Genomic DNA, 23149 nt, shown 5'->3' on the forward strand with positions numbered 1-23149 from the left:
TCGAAAGAATTGTTGTAAATACATTTTCGAACTCTTTGAGCTCGAAAATACTTTTGTATGCCATTGTTTTTGAAAGAAAAACGTTTAATCGATTTTGATAGTTGAAGCGGCAATCAACGCATTTTGTGGGTTCTAGAGCTGATCAGATTTTGAAATTATTAGGTTGAGTTATTTCGAAGATATTCACAAATAACTGTTTTTTACCATTCGTTTCTCCCGCGATATCTCTCGAACAAATTAACTGGATGGGATGGCTATTGCTGCGGAAATCGCTGCGTTCTATTAAGTTCTAGAGCTGATTAGATTTTGAAGTCGATCGTTCAATTCGTTTCTGAGAAATTAAAAAGAAACTAAAAGACGAAAATTTTTTTTGTAATTCACTAATATTTTCGAGTCTAGTTAATCAAATGATTTAAAGTTTTGAGGAAAGATGATGGCCTACAAGCTTTTTCGATTGCCGCCTTAACCATCCGAATCCATTCATTAGTTTAAAAGTTATAAAAAGTTTACACAGACGCACACACACACACACACACACACACACACACACACACACACACACACACACACACACACACACACACACACACACACACACACACACACCATACTGAAAATAGTCAGAATAGCTTCCTAGGACCTCGAAACGTCGACATCTGATAAAAACTTAATTTTTAAAAATCGGGGTGAAAACAATAACTTCCCGAGTTTTTCGAAAATCATCGATTTCCTTAGTGGGAAGTTAACAATTAATCAAGATATTATCTAATTTTAAATTACTGCCTCTTCTTTTCCTAATACCAACTACAGATTTTTTTATGCATATAGATAATATATTTATCATTGATTTTGTATTCATTATAGCATCCCGCCTTTTTCTACAACTCATCTAGATGATTTCCTATTTGTATATTCTATAGAGCTAGTGTCAACTAATGACAGCAAACGAACTGAAAAGTAAAACCAATATTTTATCTGTTATTTACATGGCTGAATGATTAAAAAATAATAAATTTGTTTGTGTAAGAATCTTTAAGTTGAATGGATTAATGAAAAAAGTATATAAATATATACATGATGAAATGAAGGTAGTAATAATCGCTTGAACTCGACAGTTGTTCAAACCAGTTATTAAAATAGTAGCTGTCTCGTGAGTAACTGAATCGCGGTCTCCTAACTCGAGATGTTGGAGAGGGGAAATAGTGGGAGAGAAAATATGTATGTGAAAGCAAAGAAGGAGACGTATCAAGATCGTTCTGGACCAATGAGAGAGCTTCCGTCTATAACCGTATGCAAACTCTATCACCGCCTCTGACTCTGAAGAGATTCATTGACTATGCAAAGTCCTTGTACTAAGCTACATGCTCCGCCCATCATCTGTATCTTCACTATGTACATCATTATTCACTTAAACATTCATCAGACATTTATATCTTACGACGATCCAGTAAGACGATGAAAATCTATTTATATTTCCACGAAACAAAAATACATAGCTCAAAATTTAAGACTAGAAAAGTTTTTTTTCTAAAGGTATTTCAAATAGCTCAAGAACTTTGTAAAAATCGATATTTAAAAGTTTATTTTAAGAATTTGCGTTCGTTTTGTTTTTAAGTAGATTTCTTATAGAAATCTGAATATTGCATTTATATTTATAATTGTCGAATAATTTCGACATAACCTAACATTTCGTTGAGTATATTCCAAAAATACTATTAGTTAAAAATTTATTTATGTATGCACGAAAAAAAATTCCTGTTGCTGCAGCAGGAAGCAGCCATGTTGCAGCAACAGGAATTTTTTTCGTGTGTATTTAGATATATATATACTTGTGGGTCATTCCATGTCAAATCGACCAATTGTTGGAATCGACCCCTTTTGATTTGGACGAATTGTGGTCAGAAGTTTCTTCATACCATATAACGCAATCCTGCCCAAGGAAAAAAATTTGAAAATTTTTCTTCAAAAGTTATGCAAAATTCAAAATTTCCAATTTTTCCAGTTTTTCAACTTTAGTCTTTCAATATCTCGAAAATTATGATAGTTACAATAACGATCCAAAGCTTTTTTTGAAAAAGATACTTGAGGCTATGAGAAAAAAAAATATTCTAGAAAAAAATTGTGAAAAATGACAAATTTGTCAAATTTTGAATTCTTAAAATTCGTCAAAAATGACGATCGACATTAAATTTTAGGCTCAATTTTTTTTGTAAAACACCTTGTACTTATTTTGATAGATTCTGAAGTTTTCAGAACTATGTTTTTTGTTTTTGCAGAAATATGAATTTTTAATTTAAAAAAAAAAAAAAAACAATTTTTTTTTCTTAAATTTTTCGCTAAGTAAAGTTAATAATGCAATGACGTGATTGAGTAAATTTCAGCAGTAAAAATTTCACTTACTGTCATAATAATGGGAAAAAAACCCCATTGACGGTTATATTCTTATTTATTTGATATCTATCGACTGTATTTTTTGATTATTGAAAAATATGAATTTTTAAACTTTATTAAATAACTTTTTTTTTTTATTTTTAATTAAGTCAAGTTGAAAAATCAATCAATTTTGTGAATTTCAGCAGTAAGAATTTCGCATATTGACATAATAATGCGGAAAAAGACCATTACTGACGGTTATATTCTAATTTATTTGATATCTATCAAATATAATTATTATATTCCATATAATAATGTGAAGAAAGGCCATTAGTGACAGTTATATTCTTATTTCTTGATATCTATCAATTAAATAAGAATATAACCGTCAATGATGGTTTTTTTCACATTATTATGACAGTATTTTACTGCTGAATTCACTCAATTACGTCGTTGCTTTATTAACTTTACTTAGCAAAAAAATCAAAGAAAAAAAAAATTCGTTTTTTATTTAAATTCAAAAATTTATATTTCTGCAAAAACAAAAAACATAGTTCTGAAAATTTCAGAATCTTTTAAAATAGAACAAGGTGTTATACAAAAAAAATTGAGCCTAAAATTTAATGTCCATCGTCATTTTTGACTAATTTCAAGAATTCAAAATTTGACAAATTTGTCATTTTTCAAAATTTTCTTTTGGAATATTTTTTTTTTTATAGCCTCAAGTATCTGTTTCAAAAAAAGCATTGAATAGTTATTGTAACTATCATAGTTTCCGAGATATTGGAAGAAAAAAGTTGAAAAACTGGAAAATCGCGAAATTTTGAATTTTGCATAACTTTTGAAGAAAAATTTTCAAAATTTTCTTCCTTTGGCAGAATTGCGTTATATGGTAATAGGAAACTTCTGACCAAAATTCGTCCAAATCAAAAGGGGTCGATTCCATCAATTGGTCGATTTGACATAGAACGATCCGTATATATATATATATATATATATATATATATATATATATATATTTATATATATATATACATATATTTGTATATATATATATACATGTACAAATGATGACATCTACTTTGTATTATTTGTGATTCAACTATATATATTTATAAATCAGTTCATCTTTATCTACTCTGTAGTGCAGAAATGGAGGTTACTCTTCATTACAATTTTGATCGATCGAATAGACTCTAAGATACGGAAGAAAAACAAAAAAAAATTTATTTTTCAGTTTTTTTCAAATTTTTCAATTCCAAAATCTCATCCGCACAAGAATTCAATAAAACGCATCGATCGCCGCCTCAACCATCTCAATCAGTTTATTTGTTCGAGAAAAATCGATCGAGAAAGAAATGGTGTAAAACGGTTTTCTTCGATTATCTTCGAAGCGACTCATCCGATCAATCCCAAAATTTGATCAGCTATGGAACTCAGTAAAACGCGCCGATTGCCGCCTTAATTATATCAATCGGTTAATTCGTTCGTAAGATATCGTGGGAGAAAGAAATGCTAAAAAACGGGTTTTTCCTAAAACAATAGCATACAACAGAATTTTCGACCTCGAAGAGCTCGAAAATGTATTCATAACAATGTTTTCGAGCTCAAGGAGCTCGAAAATTACGGGAAGTTTTGGGGCCGGCCCGCAGGGTCAACCGATAGACCGATTTTTTTTACTGTTCTCTTATTGTTTAAAGGTTGCATATTGTTATTTAATTTAACTTATAAATATATTCACAATATAGTTCATTGAAAAAACTCGATAATGATGTTTTTTTTCCAGAACATGGCACTCTGTTTATCAAGTTTCTCCCCTGGATTGAGTATCTTCCCTGGTTTCTTATGAAACAAGATAAAATTAATAAATTGACTGACCGCCTTGCAGAAACGTTTAGAATGATTGTTTTGATTGAAACATTATAAAATTTAATTAAATTTTCAAATTTTTTATCGTGCCGCGCTTTAATACTAAGCGATTTACGTCTTAACTGAGAATGACCCATATACTAAAAAAATATATTTGAATAAAAATTAAATAAATGTTTTATTTTTATTTCACCATTGTATTTTCCTTCTCAATTCAAGTGTAAAAAAGAAATACAGAATGATAAATTCTACTCTGGTGACTTTTAATTATACTTTTATATTTAAAGAAATTCTACATTACTGACTCATTCATTTTACGATAGTTGTAATCTAATCTATATTAACCCAACTTGTATAATTTACTCTATAGTAACTGATTTTTTCTTTTTTGAATTAGTATTAATTATAAAACAAAAATTACGATAGTTTATTGTAAAAATTATGATTTAAAATTTATAGTCCAGCGTTACGATACTATATAATAAAAATTACGATGGTTAAATCGTAAAAAATCCGGGAATTTTTTTCGTGTAGATTTATCAAAAAATGATAAGAAACTTTTTTTGTAGAGCATTCAATTACCTACAAAAATATTTCAGCCAATTATTTCTATGACGCATCGTTAGCTACTTATAAAAATCAGAAGACGAAAAAAAAATTTTTCCCATGATATTCTTACGGAAATCAGAAAAGTGCAATGCGGAACCTCTTAATGTTAATATTAAGAGCTTTAATTTTTACAGGCCTTTTTGTTTATCTAAATGAAACCTTTGAACCTGTTTTCGAAAAAAAAAAATAAATTTATTATATTTTGAATCGCCTTACTATATATATATATATATATATATATATATATATATATATATATACATATATATATATATATATATATATTGTAACAGGGTACTGTTACCTTGGTCGTCCTTTTTTTTTAGGGCGCCACTGGAAGTATTAAATGGTCTTCTAGAACCGGATTTTAATCGTTCAGGGTCGTTGTAAAATCATTTGTAAGAGAAGGAAGAGGAAGGATAATTTATAATTAGTTAACACTTTATTTAAAATAATAAACCTTATAATTTTTTGACTGTATACCTTATGACCTTATACAATTTTGTCAACTACCATTGATTATCACCCACACACTCACGCGACTGAGTCCCCTGGACTATTATTACACACACACGACTTCCTTAACCTATTCCCCGCGGTCAACACGACCCTCTACATGATTTTACCAACTCGTTCACGACGTCACCTTGACCCTCTACGTGAAAAAACTTTACAATTTCAATAATCACCAATTTTCATAATCGTACTTTTCCACTCACACATTCATTCATCAAAATAAAATTCCATTATTTTATTTAACCAATATTAAAATTCCTTAATTTAATATACCATTTAAAATCAGTAATCAAATAATATACGTAATTATTTACAACCGCTAACGCTTTCCTTTTATCTCAATCAATTAATAAATTTAGTTAAGCCGATTTTACGCACTAACATTTCATCATCACAATACTAAAAACTTGTCTATTAATTTCCACGTTAACTTACCGGCACATTTACTATGAACAAATTAATTGATTTTATTTCTTTTAATTATATTTAATTAATTAATTTATGATTAAAATTACTCTAATATTAATGATTAGATTATTGACTAAATTAAGAATAATTTTCAGGTATGCGGTCTCTTGCATGGCCTGGAAAATTCTATGACGCAGTAAATCTGGCCATGTTGCCAGGATTCTTCGACAAGCTTCAAGAACACTCCATTGTTCAGCGCCTGGCTGACGTACTTATTTCCACGTTGATTAATTAATAATTAATAATTAATTTACCTAGTTTGACCTAGATGCGACTATCAATTTACGGACACCACGTACGATTTTGTATGACTATTTATTTATTAATTTTGGCCCAGGCCTAGAATAGAATTTATTCACAGCTACGAATCGTATCTTGTCCTCGTCTTGGTTCTGTCCCGTTGGTGTATTTTTGGGTTGTCGATACTGGTCCGCGTCGTCTCTTGTTCTTTTCCTTTGTTACGACTCGGTACTCTCACAATTTGTATTCTTGATTATATTACTCCAATACCAGCTTATTCAGATGAATTAATATTGAGATATTAAAGAATACCGACGCCGTGCCTGGTATTCTGAATGTTGAAATAATCCAACATAAAAATACATCATTTTATCGTTTAAAATTTAAAATAAAATGCTAAAATATTATATTTCAAATATTTTTAATATTCGTAAAAATTCTACCTAAACTTTCTAATTTAACAACTGGTCCTTCGAGACAGGCAACCTGAGAGCCCTTTTTTTACGGGGGGACAAAATTAAGATTTACCGTCCAGGGGACTAGATATATTTTATTGTGGGTGTGTGGGTGTGGAAAACGTCCAGGGGACGCATATTAGTTTGTCATAAGAAAATTTAGTTTGCCATAAGTAACCGTCCAGGAGACGAGAAAATTATTTGTTTGTCATAAGGAAATTTAGTTTGTCATAAGTAATGTCCAGGGGACACATTAGTTTGTCATAAGTATCTTAGTTTGTCATAAGAAATAATTATTGTCAGAAGGTTGATAAAATAAAGCAAGGTGCTTAAATTAATTAAAATTTGGAGTGATATTATTTCAGCCTATTCTACGATTCCTCTCCTCTCTCACAAAATATTACAAACGACCCTGAGTAAATAATTAATCTAATTTAATTAAATTAAAATCCTACAACATCCGGTTCTGGAAGGCCGAGTCCATCTTCCAGTGGTGCCCTATTATTCGACTATAATACTAGGTGCGACCAGACTTGGCAAGAATAATCTCTCTGTCATAGAACAGTTCTTGGTTTCTATCTCATTGCATTCATATCTCTCACAAGTTTTATCCGTTGCGTATATCATCAACTCAGTGTTAAGTGTTTCACTTGCAAGCAGCGATCATTGCAATCGGTGCGTTCCTGGTTGCAGTTTACTCCTGCATCCAGATATTTCTTTTCATTGACCAGCAGCAGTTATCAGCCGTCATCAGCCATCATCAATCCCGATACGAGGCAATACGCAGCTACGAACTTGACAGTGAGAGCGCACACAGTGCAATTTACAGTCGAAGGGCTTGCTATTTTCATTACAATTAGCAAGTTGACATTCGAGAGCATATGAGTACGAGCACACGAGCACCAGCACACAAGTACGAGCGCACGAGAGTACGAGTGAATAGCCAAGCAGACTTCGAAGCAGTTTTGACAACGGGCAAGAAACGTTGCGTGGACCAGCTCCAGTTGCAAACCAGCGCCAACTCATAGTTCTACCCTCTGCAATTGTATTATCACCAGCACCAGATAAATTCAACATAGCTGTACTGATTATTATAAAATAAATCAATCACAGACAAACTAAACATTTTGGTCCTTCGAACCGGATCTGGTGACTAGAAAACATGAGGGTTAAACATGTTGAACGCCGGATTGACCAGCAGACTAAATTGCGTAACTTCATCCGAAGTTTCATAAGAAATCTTACCAGCATCGGACTGGAAAACGTTACACGTCACCGGGCTGAAGCACGCCGTGCACTCCTTGAAGAGAAATGGCTGAAATTCTTGGCCAATCACGACGCCCTGACAGTCGCGATTACCAAAGTGAGCAGCGAGGAGAAAGAGCGAATTTTGCAGCGACCCTACTACCGGAGGCAGTATTATGACTCTACGCAAGAGTGCTACCGAGAAGTACTTGAAAAGGCGAACACCATTATCGACAAGGACAAAACAACAGAACGAAAGTCCTCAACAACACTATCAATCTCCTCAAGATCTGGCAGTCAAGCGACAGTGCACCAAGGACCGGGACTTCAACCTCTAGACTTGCCAAAGTTCGATGGAAACGTCGCCAACTCAGCAACACAGTGCTCACCGAAAACAACTTCATAAAGGCTTGGGAGTCATTACAGGACTTCTATGAGAATACGAGAGTTCTCCTCAACGCAGCCATGCTAGCCTTGTTCTCAATAAAACGCATGAGCAAGGAATCCGCCGTCGAGCTCGAGCGCCTATACACCACTGTCTTGCAGATACGACGAACCTTGGAGATACTTCCGCAACCTATAGATACATGGAACTATATCTTCGTATTCATCGTCGTCCAGCGTCTAGATTCAGAGTCCGTCAAAGCCTGGGAGCAGCATTTGGGACCTGCTAAGGCACCCCCAACCTGGAAAAGACTTCTGGAGTTCATTTCCACAAGATTGCTGACTCTAAAATCATACGAGAGCTCCAGCTAGTCCAGATCTGCACGAACTGGAGCACCACCAGCAATGAAGGCACACTTTGCCGGCCAAGGAAATCCCAACCAACAGGCGCATCGAACAAGCATATGTGCAATATGCTCCGGCGGTCATTACGCTGCACGCTGCCTACGATACAATAATAGCTCAGCCCAGCAGCGAGCTGTTTTAGTCAATAGACATCACCTCTGCTATAATTGTTCGGGACAACATCTCCTCAGTAACTACACATCACAAAAGCGCTGCCTCAAATGCAGCAAAAGACATCATATATCATTGCATCATACAGCTTCAAAGGAGACTCCGAGTGCCGCTCATACATCCAATGAACCTGAAGCTGAGCCAGCTAGTGCTAAGGTTTACCACACTATTAGCGAGTAAATACTGAAGTTCCCGTAACTGTCTCGATCCTGCTGCGAATTCTTTTCTTAGCGTTGCGTTTGCTCTTACAAAATTTGTACCACAGTGCGAGTATATGATTCTGTAGGCACCTCTCCCACTAGTGAATCTTCTGAATGGTGCAACGGAAGCGTCAGTAGAGTAATCGGTAAAGATTTCTGTGTATAGTGGATGTAGCGAGACATACAAAAACAGCGATCTATACTTTATAGGTTTTTGCACCTTGAACTTGAAATGTCTTCAGTGTTACTGGCCCAGCATAGTCTATTTCAGTATGTAGGAAAGCTTTAGATGGTCTTACACGAGCGGCTGGCAATTGTCCCATTAATTGTTGTGCACGAACACCTCTACGTCGCGTGCACACGACTCAGCGAAGAATGTGTGATCTGACTGAAACTCGCCCACCTTCTATCCAGACACATCTCCGTACATCAGCGAGAGTCAATTGAGTGCCCTCATGAAACGTTTTCTTATGCAAATTACCAATTAAGAGCGTACTTAAGCGTCATGATCGTGGTGGTGTAGCTGCATTTTTTTGTTGATCATCCAGTAGCGAGTTCTTTAAGCAACCGCCGACTCTAAGTACTCCGCTGGAGTCACCGTAAGTAATCAATTTAGCGAAACGATGATTTTGTTGTAGAGAATCACCTCTTTCAGTAGTTTCAGCTCTTGCGAATAGTATTGAATTTGTGTATACTTTATTAGCAAAGTCTTAGCGAGTTCCAGATTAACTGTAGAGAGTAGAGTGGCCGCTGTGGACTGTGGAATTTTTTTTAAACCTAGCGATGGCACGTAAATTAGAGAATTTTTCGAGAAGCGTGTATAGTGAATGTGAATCTGTCTCGTAGATATTAAAAACTAGATCTGGACGTTCTTCAAGATGTGATACCGTCTGTGAAGGGATGTGAAAAAATGGCCAGTTTTCTTTTGATTGACTGAGCCATTTAGCTCCCGTCCACCATAGCGAAAGCTGTTCTAACTTGGCTACTGTTAAACCTCTCGAAGCGCAGTCAGCTGCGTGAACTTTCTCTGGAACGAAATCCCAGTTGACACTTGGTAGTGATTCTTGTATCTTGGTGACTCTGTTACGAATGTAGACTTTCCATGTTCCTGGATTGTTTCGTATCCACGCTAAGGATACAGTGGAGTCTGTCCACAAGAAAACTGGTATGTTTTCCAGTTTCAAGACTTTCTTGACGTAGAGTACCGGTTGAGCGAGGAAGACAGCGACATTGAGCTCCATTCTTGGTATAGTTATGGGCTTCAGTGGTGCAACTTGTGTTTTGGCACACACTAGCGAAATATTGGAGCTTCCAGTCGCGTCAGTAACTTTTAGATACACTACAGCAGCCATAGCGAGATGTGAAGCGTCAGAGAATCCATGTAATTCGATTGATACACCATTTTTTACATGATTCCAGCGAGGTATCTGAATCTTCGAGATCTGATGTAGTTCATCTCGAAACAAATTCCATTCTTGAAGAAGCGACAGTGATAGCGTAGCATCCCAGTCGAAGTTCTGCAGCCAGAGCTTCTGCATGAATACCTTGGCTCTCACGATGATCGGTGCGAAAAACCCCAGTGGGTCAAACAAGCGAGCAATTTCAGATATAATTGTGCGTTTAGTGGTTGGTGATGCTTCTGGAAGCGAATAGCCGAACTGGACTTTATCCTGTGTTGAATTCCAAGTTAATCCGAGCACTTTTACGGTAGTATCCCCAAGTTCTCTTGGTGTATCTTCTTGGGTTTCAACTGGAGCGACATAAGAGAGTAATTCAGTCGAATTACTTGCTTACTTGGCAAGCGGAAAACATCCTGCGGCACACATATTTATTATGTCGAGAGCAACTTGGATTGCCTCAGCGAGTTCATCTGCACCTCCATAGATGTCATCAACGTAGCGTGTATTAGTTAGCGGTTCGACAGCCTTCGGAAATTTATTTTCTTCATCATCAGCGAGTTGTAAAAGTGCTCTCCCAACGAGATATGGTGCTGAAGTTGTTATATATGTAACAGTAGTGAGTGCAAATACTATTGGGATGTCATCTTCGTCAAACCAGAGTATGCACTGTAGATGACGATCTTCCTTGTCAACTGCAATTTGACGAAATATTTTAGTTACGTCAGTAGCGAATAAATAGCGATGGCAGCGGATGCGAATAAGTACGTCACTGATGTCAACTTGAATCTTGGGGCCCACATGAAGTATCTCGTTGACAGATAAGCCAAATGTTGTTTTCCAGGACCCATTGAATATCACCCTGAGCTTGGTGGTAGTGCTGTGCTCTTTTAGAACTCCATGATGCGGCAACAGGTAGCTGTTAGGTGGTAAATCCTTTAATTTAATGCGTTTCATGTGTCTCAAGTCTTCATATTCCTTCAGGAAGTCGAAGTACAATTTCTTGTAGACTGGATCAGCTTCTAATCGTTTGCGAAGACGTAGCAAGGCGTATTGTGCAGCTCTGAGCGAATCACCCAGTTGACTTGGCAAAGATTTAAGCGGCAAGCGAACGACATATCGACCATCAGACTGTCTGTAGTGTGTATTGACAAAGTGTTGTTCACACTCTTCTTGTTCTTCAGTATAGCCTGTAGTGAATTCTGTCTGTGGCTCTTCTTGATACCAAAACTTCCTTAATAAGTCTTGTAGTTAATCATCAACAGTGACATGATGACCATAAGCGGTCAATTTTGATGTAGCGGTGTCCACAGATCCATATATGATCCAGCCAAGCGATATTGACTGAGTGATTGGGTCATTGTCACTTCCCTTTCGTATTTTAGCGTTGATTATATGTGCAGTTGGTGCTGCACCCAGAATGATGTCAATAGGTCGTGATGTCAAGAAGTCTGGATCAGCGAGTTGTAGCCCAGTTATATGTGGTCATTTCTTCTTAGTTATCGTAAATGACGGTAAGTTTACCATCAAGAGAGCAAGCACATGGGCTTCGATAGTAATAGAAGCGTTGTTGTGTAGCGAATGCAGCGTCATCTTGCATGACCCAAGCGAATGCCCAGCTGACACATTAACAATCCCACGTAATGGTACAGCTGCTTTACTGAGTTGAATATCCAGCTTCTTGATTAGCGAATGCGTCACAAAGGATAATTCCGATCCTTGATCAATAAGTACACGGGCAACACATGTACTTCCTGTTAGCGAATTCAACTTAACAATAGCGGTAGCGAGTAATACATTGAGCGAATGAGCCGAAAGTAGACTAAGTTAGCGAATTCTAAGCAAAAGTTACTAAAATTAGAACTATTTGTTGCTCGGGTCAGCTACAAGAGCTTCCTGTACTGGTTTAGCGGCAGCACCGTTGTCAATGTGCGTTGACGTGTGATGTGGCTGATCACAATGGCGGTACTTCTGCTTAGTTCTGCAGTCAGCGTAGCGGTGGCGTCCCAAACAGTTGAAACAGAGACGATAATGCTGGACGATCGTTCTTCTATTCAGTGGCGACGCCTTCTGGTAGCTGGGGCAAAAGAGAACAAAGTGTTTCTCCTTGCAGATCGGGCACATGCTAGGTTCGCTCGTACGATCTTTCGGAGTGAAAGCAACGTAGCTAGCGGAACTAGAAGATGGTGTTGATGAGGACGCGGATCGACTGTTCACAAACTTCACTTGTTTGTTTGTTGCGGCTGACTTAGCGTAAGACTTGGGTGGGGGTTTCTCAACCACACCCTTAGCTTGATTCGCGGTTATCTTCGCACGAATTTCAGAGTTTTCCCTCGCACGAACCTTCGCTTTCAGCATGTCGTGCAGTTGTTGGTAAGTGGGAAACTCATTGGATAACCCAAGCGAAGCCATCCATTCAACACGTATATCTGATAGCAAGCAACGAACAGTTAGTCGAATTAAAAAAGGGTCCAACTCACCAGTTGGAATCCCCAAAGCAGCGATGGCGTCCAGCGTTTTTTCATTAGCGTGTAGCAGCGCATCCAGATCAGCAGCGGAGTGTGAAGTCACCAGTTGACGATCCAGCAAATCATCGATATGCATATCGAGTAATCTGCGTGGATTAGTGTAGCGAGTGTTCAGCAAATTCCAAGCAGGTTGGAAAGCTTCATCCGTGACCTGTAGGTTAGCGAGTAGAGCAGCAGCTTCACCTTTTATCTGCGTCTTCAGGTAATGCATTTTTTGAGACCCGGTCAGCGAATCTTCATTTATCACCAGCGAGGTGAACAGGTCCTTAAACGAATCCCATTCGTTGTAGGAACCCTGGAAGGTGTGCAGTTTAATTTGAGGCAGGTTAGCTTTATGTGCGCCTCCAAAGTAAGCGGCTTGATCATGATTAGTGGGCTTCATGAGCAGGTTCTGGAGTGGGTCTAGCAGCGCTCAGTCTCATTCTGAGCTCAGTGTATACAAGATTAGCGGTACCATATGCATTCCCTGTGTGGTATTCATTTTCGATGATCTCAGGCACATCATCAAATAATCTCTCGAGTTGTGTTGAAGCGATTCCACAAATCATTGAGGATAGCGAGTTCTGCATCAATAGCAGCGGCACCTTGGTTAGCGAGTACTTCATTAGTTAAGCGAGCGGACATATTACGCATCGTGTCGATGCGGTCCATTTGAAGAGCGACTTGAGCTTCGGCAGCCATCTTGAAGATACGTGGCACAAAATGGACGTGATACGTGAAACTGAAGCTAAGTTTTCGATCAGTTTTGCTTAAAAGTCTTTTTACACCGGTGTGTAAAATAGATCACCCCAGGCAGCACTCTAGCTGTGCTCAGCAATGCCCACGGCACGTAGCGATTTTCACGACACGAGCATTAACACCACACTTTTTCTCACAATTTGTTTTTTCAGATTTTTAATTTTGCATAATTTTTAATTGTTTAAAACACGCAAGATCCGGCTCGAAGGACCAAAATGTAAAGTGAGCGAATAAACTAAAATGGATCTGGTTTAGGCGTGAGGAATTAAACAATTGAAAATTACACAGTTTTTATCAATAAATAAATAAGAGATTTATTTACACTTATTTACACCTTGAATTGTAAGAAATTATGATTAATAGCGAATGCGACAAAACAGACACGTGATAGCGAATGCAACTTTAGTGATAAGATTCACGTATATAATTGACACGTGGTCAGAGTGATTATCTAAGCGGCAATTATTTATAATATAATTATAAATCACAATTAATTAATTTACTCTCAGTAAATAGTAGCCTTAGTATACTGACTAAATAAAGAGAGAAATTAGCGTAGTGGGTTGATTTAATATCACACAAGAATTAATAAGCGAAGCGGTTTCAAGAGCACGAGGTAACAAGTTGCGAAGTACGTTGTAGAATCCTAAAGATGGTAGCGTCGTTGAGTCGTCGAGAAACTTGGTGTCGACGTGGCTGCCTTGCTGCATATAACGAATTTTCCCATTGGCTTAAAAGCGCGCCAACAAGTAGCAGTTGATAGCGAACTCTCTCATTGGCTGACTAATATAAAACGAATTATGTGATTAGCCAGCCTGTAGCGGGTTCTCAAGACGTCTTGACACGATCCTGAATTAGAAATTGTATGTACCGGGCCCAAATAGCGAGTGACCTGACACTATTCTGACCTTCAGTCAGGAGCGAGTTCGGCAACTGCCGGACTTAGCGGAAATGCACGAAGCTTGATTCAAGTGAGTCAAGCTCGTGACTGAACAAATTGAAAAAAATAAATGATTTTGAAATGTTCCCAATTGCTGTCAATTGATAAATAAGCCTTGATATCCGGTTCTTGAAACAATAAATTATTGAATTTCATTTACGGTTATGAATGTCTTCCAATTATTTTTAACGAATAATTAATAATATATATTCGGTCGCACAATGGATAAAAAATTATTAAAATTCATTATTAATTTTAGATAATTTTTAATTATTCTCTATAAATAAATAAAACTTGATATCTGCCTGGGTAAAAATATTTCAAACTGAAAAAAAAAATAATTTGTTATCTCGGCCGAAAAAAGGGTCCGTGTAGTGAATACGAAGCCGAAATTCGTTAGGCCTAAAAATGGAAAAAAAGGCCGACAACAAAGCTGAAAAATGGCTGACGTTAGGGTCGAGAATTTATATTATTATTATTATCATTATTCTATTTTATTGCATAGAATAGAAATAATTGTATTTATCAAATAGTCATTTAATTGTCCAGAATAAGTGTATAATATATGGCCATATATTACAATTTCCGATATATACATAGCTATGTATAGAAATGTAAACTAAATTAAAATGAAAAGCCACTCGATTTCTGTATTTTTTTTTCAATCATTTTAGTGATGCGGTATTTATCAGATATGTGATTAACTTAATTTCCAATCTAGTAGAATTTTTTTATCTCGAGAACAAAACGCTAGAATTATCAACTAACAGCACACGCTTTAGTGGAATTCAAACCCGGGACCTAACAAACGAAAGACCGACGCATTAACAACTACGCTACGCTACTGAAAAGGACTACTAACTTTACTTGTGCTATATGAGATTGATAGAATACATCACTTTTAAAACAGAAAAATATAATTACAAAACTATTATCAATTATAACAAAAACATTTTTCATTTTTTTTCGTGCACTATAAAATCCTGTATGTAAGTAACTGTGATATGTGTAATTTTGATTACATAGTTATGTATAAAATTGTTCAAAAAGTATATAGGCTCTATTGATGGCCATGTATGGTCATATGTAACTCGTTTTTCCTATATGCTTCACTACTATGCTGACACTCTAAAAATTTTGCGGAGTAACCGTGGAATAAATATGGAGTGAACGTGGAGTGAATGATTTTCTATTTCTTCAATCCCCGGAGTTGATTTCATTCAGAAAAGAAGTTTTAGAACATATTAATTATAAAAAAATCGGTCTGTCAGTTGACCCTGCGGGCCAGCCCCAAACTTCCCGCTCTTTTCGAGCTCTTTGAGCTCAAAATCATTGTTGAGAATACATTTTCGAGCTCTTCGAGCTCGAAGATACTTTTGCATGCCTTTGTTTTAAAAAAATAACGTTTTTACCAATTTTTCTACAACGATATCTCTCGAACGAATTCATTGATTGAGGCAGTTGAGGTGGTAATCGACGCGTTTCATTAAGTTCTAGAGCTGATCAAATTTTAAAATTGATTTATCAAGACGTTTTTGAGAAATTTCAAAAAAACTGCAAAAAAAAATTTTTTTTTAATTCTTTCGTTAACCGTTTCTCTTAAACAAATGAACCGATTTTAATGGTTGAGGTAGCATTTGACACGGCTTACAAAGATTTAGAGCTGAACAAATTTTAGAATCAATTCATCGAGTGCATTAAAAGTTATTAAAAAAAAATCATTGTTGAAAAAATTTTATTTTTGAAATATCACCGAACGTACTGTACCGATTAAGCTCAAATTTTTAGTGCTTATAGTAAATAACAAGTCGCGTCAAATAACACCTTGGCGATCAAAATCAGTTCATCTGTTCAAAAGTTACAGAATATTTACACACATACATACACTCGGACATCATCTTGAATTTAGTCAGAATAGCTTCCTAGAACCTCAAAACGTCAACATCTGTTGGAATTTCGATTTTCGCAAATCAGGGTGAAAACAATAACTTCCCGAAATTTTTAAAAATCATCGATTTTCTTAGCAGGAAGTTAAAAAAATTACTAATACATGGTGAAATTAGGTCTTTTTTATTTAGACATTTATATTGACTACGGAATAATTACGAGCTCCCTTTACATATATTCATACGAAATAACTGTTTAAAATTATAATCTCTTAATAATGAAAAATTTTGTTCGTATAATGTTAAAGAAATCGATTTTTCATTTTTGCTCATTCATATATTTTCACTCAGCCACGAAGTTTCATATAATTTACATCAATGATACAACGAAAGAAAATTTTATATTGTATTAAATTGTAAACTATTCCCATAAAGATTATGTCACTCTAATTATTCAATAATTAAATGCTTTCGTTTGAAGAGATCACTATGAAGTATCGTCTCTGTACGCTACTTATCACCACAAGTTTAGCTAAAAAAAAAAAAAAAATAAATAAATAAAAAACAAAGCAGTGTTGACGCTGCCTTGTTCGCGAATATAGCCTCATACAGTTCAATGCAGCAGAAAGAAAGAAAATAATAAGAGATCACGGGTGGATGATATAATAGATATATATATATATATATATATATATATATATATATATATATATATATATATATATTGTGACCGGGTAGATAGCTCGACTGGAATCCGTCAGTCGAACTCTTCCCGCAGAATCTCCTTGGCTTACCTGGTTCGGCTTCTGCAGTTGTTGGGCGCCAGGTGATATGACAATCACCGAAGTCGATGCTCGGAAGAAGTCGGCTCAGGGTGGCGGATCGGGAATAGGGTAGGCATTTACAATTAACGTCAAATAATTACTAGTCAACTAGGCAAATTTAGTAGTATATTGAAAAACCAGTAAATACCACAACAAATCGATGACAATTAAATTTAAAAAAAACTTACTTTAACAACTAGGTCGGTTAGTCAATCCGGGTACTTCACTAGCCGAATTCGGCAATGGACTTGATATAATGTAAGAACGTAACATAAATTATAATACCACAACGGACTAAATTATAATTTTAATTATCATGACTCGAGGTAATTATCGTAACAACAACTAAACTCCGGGTATCTCTTGATTTGCAACTTAGCGGCAAAGTGATGTCAAGTCACTTGACCTTAACACCCGTCGGTAACTCTGTTGCCAATAATATGCTTCAATTAGCATCCAAATGTTTACTTAACTAACTATACTAATAATGATTATAACACTAATATAATACGAATAATAGCCGAGATTCGGAAAATTCAAAAAGATGAAGCCAATAACGAGACTCGAAAGGGCGGTAAACAAATATTCAATAAAGTCTATAAATTTAAGTAACGATATCAAATTTCAATTATAAACAGAAAAGAAAATCCAGATGTACCAGCGGGATAAGTCGAGTTGTAAACGCCTCACCCACTATTCGCGATTAGATCAGTGTAATTACACCACTCTTCGGCGTCAACTCGAGTTATCCCTCGAAACAAATTGTGCAGACTCGCTCACCGGTCGATGGTCTTGAAGTCCTGAATAACCTTCGGCTCCACGTGGTCGACAGATGTAAATGGCTGGCCGGGAACGGCGTCAGAATATTCTCACAAGAACCAGATGATTCAACCAAACAACTAAAATTTTCCGTCAATCCGTTGGTGCTGTGACCAGGATTTAACTGTTGGCAACCCGAATACTCAATTGTCACCAATTACTCGAATGTCGAATTGGTTGTTTTTCAGTAATTAATATAATAAATTATAACTCGAAAGCACGTGTCAGTTACAACGAGGTACGATCCAGAATGGCGTCGTCTGTTTTTCTTTTCAGGCTCCCTCCTTTAGTTCCGGGCTTCCTCACTTGGCGGCGCTTCTATCGGGCCTCAACCAGGCAATCATCCTCATTGTGACGGTCAGTTTCACGTCGAAGTCACTCCGGTTTTTCAGATAATTACTCGATCCACGATACTATCTGCTGTGAATTACTTTGCTCTAGCTGTTCGTGTTCATTAACTAGGCTGTTCGAAGATGTTAGTCGTCCGGCAGGCGAAATCACGATCCGCTGTCAACTTCGGACATTTCCGCTCTTGGTAATTTCCATCCTCGGTCATGTCCTCTTGGGCTCTGGTGACCAGCAAACGAGTACCTATCTTACAGCTACTAATACCAACTTAAACAAATTTAATTCCTAATTAACTTAATACTATTATTGCTAGGACTAATGTTGCGAGTCTCGGATCTTTCTCGTACCACGTTGCCAACTGGACGAATTAATTAAAAAAAATGACGCGGGAACGTCATTCAAAAGTCGAGATCGGCAAAGTCAAAATACGATAACTGTCAAAATAAACATAACCTTACATTATTAAAAAACATCATGTAAGAATAATAATAAAAAAATTACGGATTAACAAGTAACGTGACCACGTGTCGGCGTCGAATTATGTAGTGCAATTTACCATGTCACAATATATATACTTTTGTATATAAAAACAAAATGAAAAGTATTTAGAGAGTGGGGAGTGATCTCTTCGATCAGCATAATTACAATCGATTATATAATTATGACTCATGTTTCGGTCTCGTGATCACTATGTAGGCTGTTTAGAGTTATGCAGCTATTAAACTCATATACTTAAAAAAAAACATATATATACATATATATATATATATATATATATATATATATATATATATATATATATATTGAATTAAAATAACCTGAAACAGAGTTTTGTTAATATTGAATATTATATAAGACATAATGAAATTATAAGATTTAAAGGATATTAAACAATTATAATACGTTAACTTAGATAAATTTGCGCTGGCGTAGTTCGATTTATCAGGAAGAACTGGTCGATTATAAATTTTTTTGAATGCATCAGACTTATCAGACCAACCTGCCAGACTCTTAATGACCTCAACCGGGATTCCTTTTTAGAGAGCTGTTGATGTCGAAGCATGTCTAATGATGCGAAGGGCGTAATTTCGACCGATTCCGCAATTTTTCAGGACAGAACGAAGCCATCGGCTGATGGTATCTTTTGATGCCTTTTCATGCGGCTTTATAGTTGTGATGAAGAGGCAGTCCGAGTCTGCAATCAAGTGCGACATTACTTTTATGTAATCTTTAAGTGTCGACGCCACGCAGATATTAGGATTTGCAGAAAACTTCGATAGAATTAAAAGTGGCTGACAGAAACTTGGTCCTGAAGTTTTTATTTTATCTGTCATTCTAATTTCATAACCATTTGAGTTTTCAATGATGTTAGAACGGTTACTAGAAGCTAATGTCTGTCTACGATGTGCAGTAACTAATTCCATTAACATAACTAATTTGAGAGTAAGACTTGATAAATCTAATTCGGTTAAAGGTCACATTTCTTCTAGGTGATAAATGATACGATCCAAACTGTCAATATGATCATATTTAGGCTTAGCGGGACGGAGATCGTATGCGCCTTTTGAAAAACGAGAAACTATTGAACAGTTTTTAAAAAAATTGTTACAGATCAGGGAAACTGCTGATCTACATGTATTTAATGAACTAGAGTTCAATCCTTCAGAGAATTTTTTAGTCAGCCAATCAACAACAAATTCATCGGAAGGATGAAAACAATCGTATTATTTAACATAACAAAAATCAATCCAATCAATCAAGGGTCTTGACTATTGCTTGAGAGTGGAATCAATGATGGAATTAAGAATAATATAAGTAGCATCTGAATCTACACCGCGTTTAAGAAAGCTTGCCGAATAATTTCTTGATCATCAGCGTTAGTTGTTCTGCTAGAGGATGGTGGAATTTTCTGCAAGGAGAGAATAATAAATTTTCATTAGGCTGAAATACAATAAAAGGAGCTTCCAGCAATGATAACCAGACAGCATACTATGGCTGAGCTCGCCAATCTGGAACAACTAATATGCCACAAGCTTGATCAATTTTTATTTTATTTAAAACTTCTAGGATTAAAGAAAAAGACGGAAAGGCAGAAAAGAAATAAGGACTCCAATTCATAATAAATGCATCTATACACAAAGCATTAGAATCTAGATGTCATGAACAAAATTGTATACATTTTGAATTTTTATTGGAAGCAAAAAGGTCAATGTCTGGATAGCCTAAAACTTTAACAGTTTTATCAAATGCTCAATCAGCTAATTCCCATTCGGCAGCAGATATACAAACAATGTGGCAGCAAAAGAGATCAGTCAGGGTGCAAAGAGAATCTGTTAGTAGATCGCTGTGTCATTCAAGACGCGATCTACTATCAGCGCAACCTGTCAATGGCCTGGATTGACTACCGCAAGGCATTTGACTCAACATCTCATGAGCTTATTCTCTTTTTGCTCAAATGCCTTGGGGTCAATCACGAAACAGTGGGATGCATTCAGCGTACGATGCAACTTTGGCGAACACGGGTCCACATTTCCTGTGGCAACGACAAACGTCTAACCGGAGTTGTAAAGTACAAACGAGGAGTCTTTCAGGAAGATTCTCTGAGCCCTCTGCTTTTTTCCATCTCACTTCTGCCAATATCTGTTGCGCTACGCCGCACTCGTGGATACTCAGTGGGCCCACCAACTGATCGGAAATATTCGATCACCCACTTACTCTACATGGATGATCTGAAGGTATATGCTCCTGATGAGGAACACCTTTAGACAGCCTTGAATATCGTAGGGGAGTATACAAGGGATGTCGGCATGGCTCTTGGATTGGAAAAGTGCGCTGTCGTTAATCTGGTGAAGGGTAAGTGCTCTGATGTGCGTGAAGATATCAAGTTAGTAGATGGGAGCGTCATTGACCATCTTGACGCTGGAGAGTCGTACAATCATCTAGGGATTGACGGGAGTCCTATGCAGGACGTCTCAAAAATCAAAACGACTTTCTGCAGCGAATAGGTGCGGAGACTCCGGAAAATCTGGTCATCAGAACTTTCCAGAAAAAACAAAGTCTCTGCAACAAACATGCTTGCTGTCCCGGTGCTTCTGTACTCTTTCGGTATCCTTAAATGGGCTCGAAAAGAGCTCAGAGACCTCGATATCAAGACATGCAAAGTCATAAATAAGAATCGGAGCATGCACCCTAAATCCTCAGTCACCAGATGATACCTTTTCCGGCAGATCGGAGGGAGAGGTCTACAGAGCTTGGAAAGTCTACATGATCGTTTGGTTTTGGGTATAACATACGAAGTTGTCAATTTCATTGCAGATGAAGACGACTTCCTTATGCAAATTGTTCATAGTCATGAGAATAGGCATAAGGGAGCATTCCTATATAAAGCAGCAATGTACGCGGCAAAATCCCTTGGTCTTGAAAGAGTGAACCCTCTTATTGACCTCCTTAAAGAGGAATTTAAGGGGGTCACCAGAGACGCTGAACAACAGAAACTGCTCAGTACTCACATGGACAAGTCCATGAACAGCGTGTTCTTCAAACACGTCCGTGATCATAGCTTGTCCACCCAGCTGACGTTTTCCTTCCTTAAGTCAGCTGGCCTGATATCCGAGACCGAAGGATATATTTTTGCCTGCAAATATGGTGTAATCAACACTCTCGAATACCGTGCCAAAGTGCTCTAGATGCAGCTACCCGACACACTGTGTAGTATGGTATGTAAGCAACATCTTGAGACGCTTATGAAATGCAATACGTCTAGCGTCATAATGCTGCACTGCGAGTACTTTATTACCTCCTAAGACACACACATGGTATCGATAAAACACCAGTGCTGCCTTATCTGCCAGGAGATATTCTGCAAGTTGTTGAGAATGACCGTTGCCGTATTTTTTGGAACGTGCAATTCGCAACAACGCGGAAAATCAACCACAATAAACCTGATATTATGCTCTTCGATAAAACTGCTCTTGATATGTATGTCATTGAGTTTTCAGCACCCGCTGAACATGACATCACGGTCAAAGAAGAGCACAAACACCAGATATATCAGGATTTCCTGTTTGAAATTGGCAAACTTTACACAGGCTACCGTGTCAAACTTATCGTCCTCATTGTTGGTGCCCTAAGAGGGATGAAGCAGACTTTTGTGTCTGCATTCGCTAGAATCCAAACTTGTTCAGCGCAAGTTGAGGTTTTGGCATCGCGGATGCAAAAGGCTGTCATTCTCGGATCCCTCCGTCTCCTAAAGCAACGAAAGTTGGCCTGCAGCGCATGCTGACTATCTTGTTGATGTAGCATCGCAGCAGTAACGATTAAGTGCTCAGGTGAGGCTCTTGGTAGAGTCGGACTACCGGGGATGACCCCCTGAGTATTTAACTAAGAAAGAAAGAAAGAAAGAAAGAAAGGAATAATAATAATAATAATAATTTTCTAAGATGACTTTCATTTACGATCAGACTTTTTTATTTTTTGTGATGAAGGAATTACGGCTTTACTGATCTACTTAATCGACAATTATTATTAGAATCAAATTCAATTCACGTATAAGTTACTACAAGTAAAAAGTTAAAAGTTGTTACTTTTAAGCGGTCTAAAGTAGAATATACTTGCATCAACTTTACTGATGAGTCCAGCAAGTATATTCGGGGCGAAACCGTATTTATGAAATTAACATCTTGGATAATTAGAATCCTCTCAATTAAAGTATGGTATTACAGTGCGCATTAAAAA

The 23149-nt window shown here is 36.7% G+C and overlaps 2 protein-coding genes across 2 annotated transcripts; both read right to left on the reverse strand.

Annotated features, from left to right (window-relative positions):
• Positions 1–10725: 10725 nt before the first annotated feature.
• On the reverse strand, positions 10726–11925 carry LOC106693275 (uncharacterized). Its single transcript, XM_053737401.1, has 3 exons — positions 11857–11925; positions 11134–11562; positions 10726–10860 (listed from the first exon to the last, which is right to left on the reverse strand). The coding sequence occupies exons 1-3, from the start codon at positions 11923–11925 to the stop codon at positions 10726–10728; spliced, it is 633 nt and encodes a 210-aa protein (XP_053593376.1).
• A 270-nt stretch (positions 11926–12195) lies between these two features.
• On the reverse strand, positions 12196–13242 carry LOC106693276 (uncharacterized). The gene has a single exon (XM_014440138.1). The coding sequence runs from the start codon at positions 13240–13242 to the stop codon at positions 12196–12198; it is 1047 nt and encodes a 348-aa protein (XP_014295624.1).
• Between the last annotated feature and the right edge of the window lie 9907 nt (positions 13243–23149).

Source organism: Microplitis demolitor, chromosome 3, assembly GCF_026212275.2.
Source record: "Microplitis demolitor isolate Queensland-Clemson2020A chromosome 3, iyMicDemo2.1a, whole genome shotgun sequence".
Taxonomy (NCBI): domain Eukaryota; kingdom Metazoa; phylum Arthropoda; class Insecta; order Hymenoptera; family Braconidae; genus Microplitis; species Microplitis demolitor.

Excerpts from the sequence above, each read along its gene's own strand:
- LOC106693275 (XM_053737401.1), bottom strand. The coding sequence starts at position 11,925 with ATGACGCTGCATTCGCTACACAACAACGCTTCTATTACTATCGAAGCC. Across the intron at positions 11,563-11,856 it reads ATGTGCTTGCTCTCTTGATG|TTTTGGTATCAAGAAGAGCC; the intron begins GTAAACTTACCG and ends TTATTAAGGAAG. Across the intron at positions 10,861-11,133 it reads CTGTCAACGAGATACTTCAT|GCTGTCGAACCGCTAACTAA; the intron begins GTGGGCCCCAAG and ends AAATTTCCGAAG.
- LOC106693276 (XM_014440138.1), bottom strand. The coding sequence starts at position 13,242 with ATGAAGCCCACTAATCATGATCAAGCCGCTTACTTTGGAGGCGCACAT.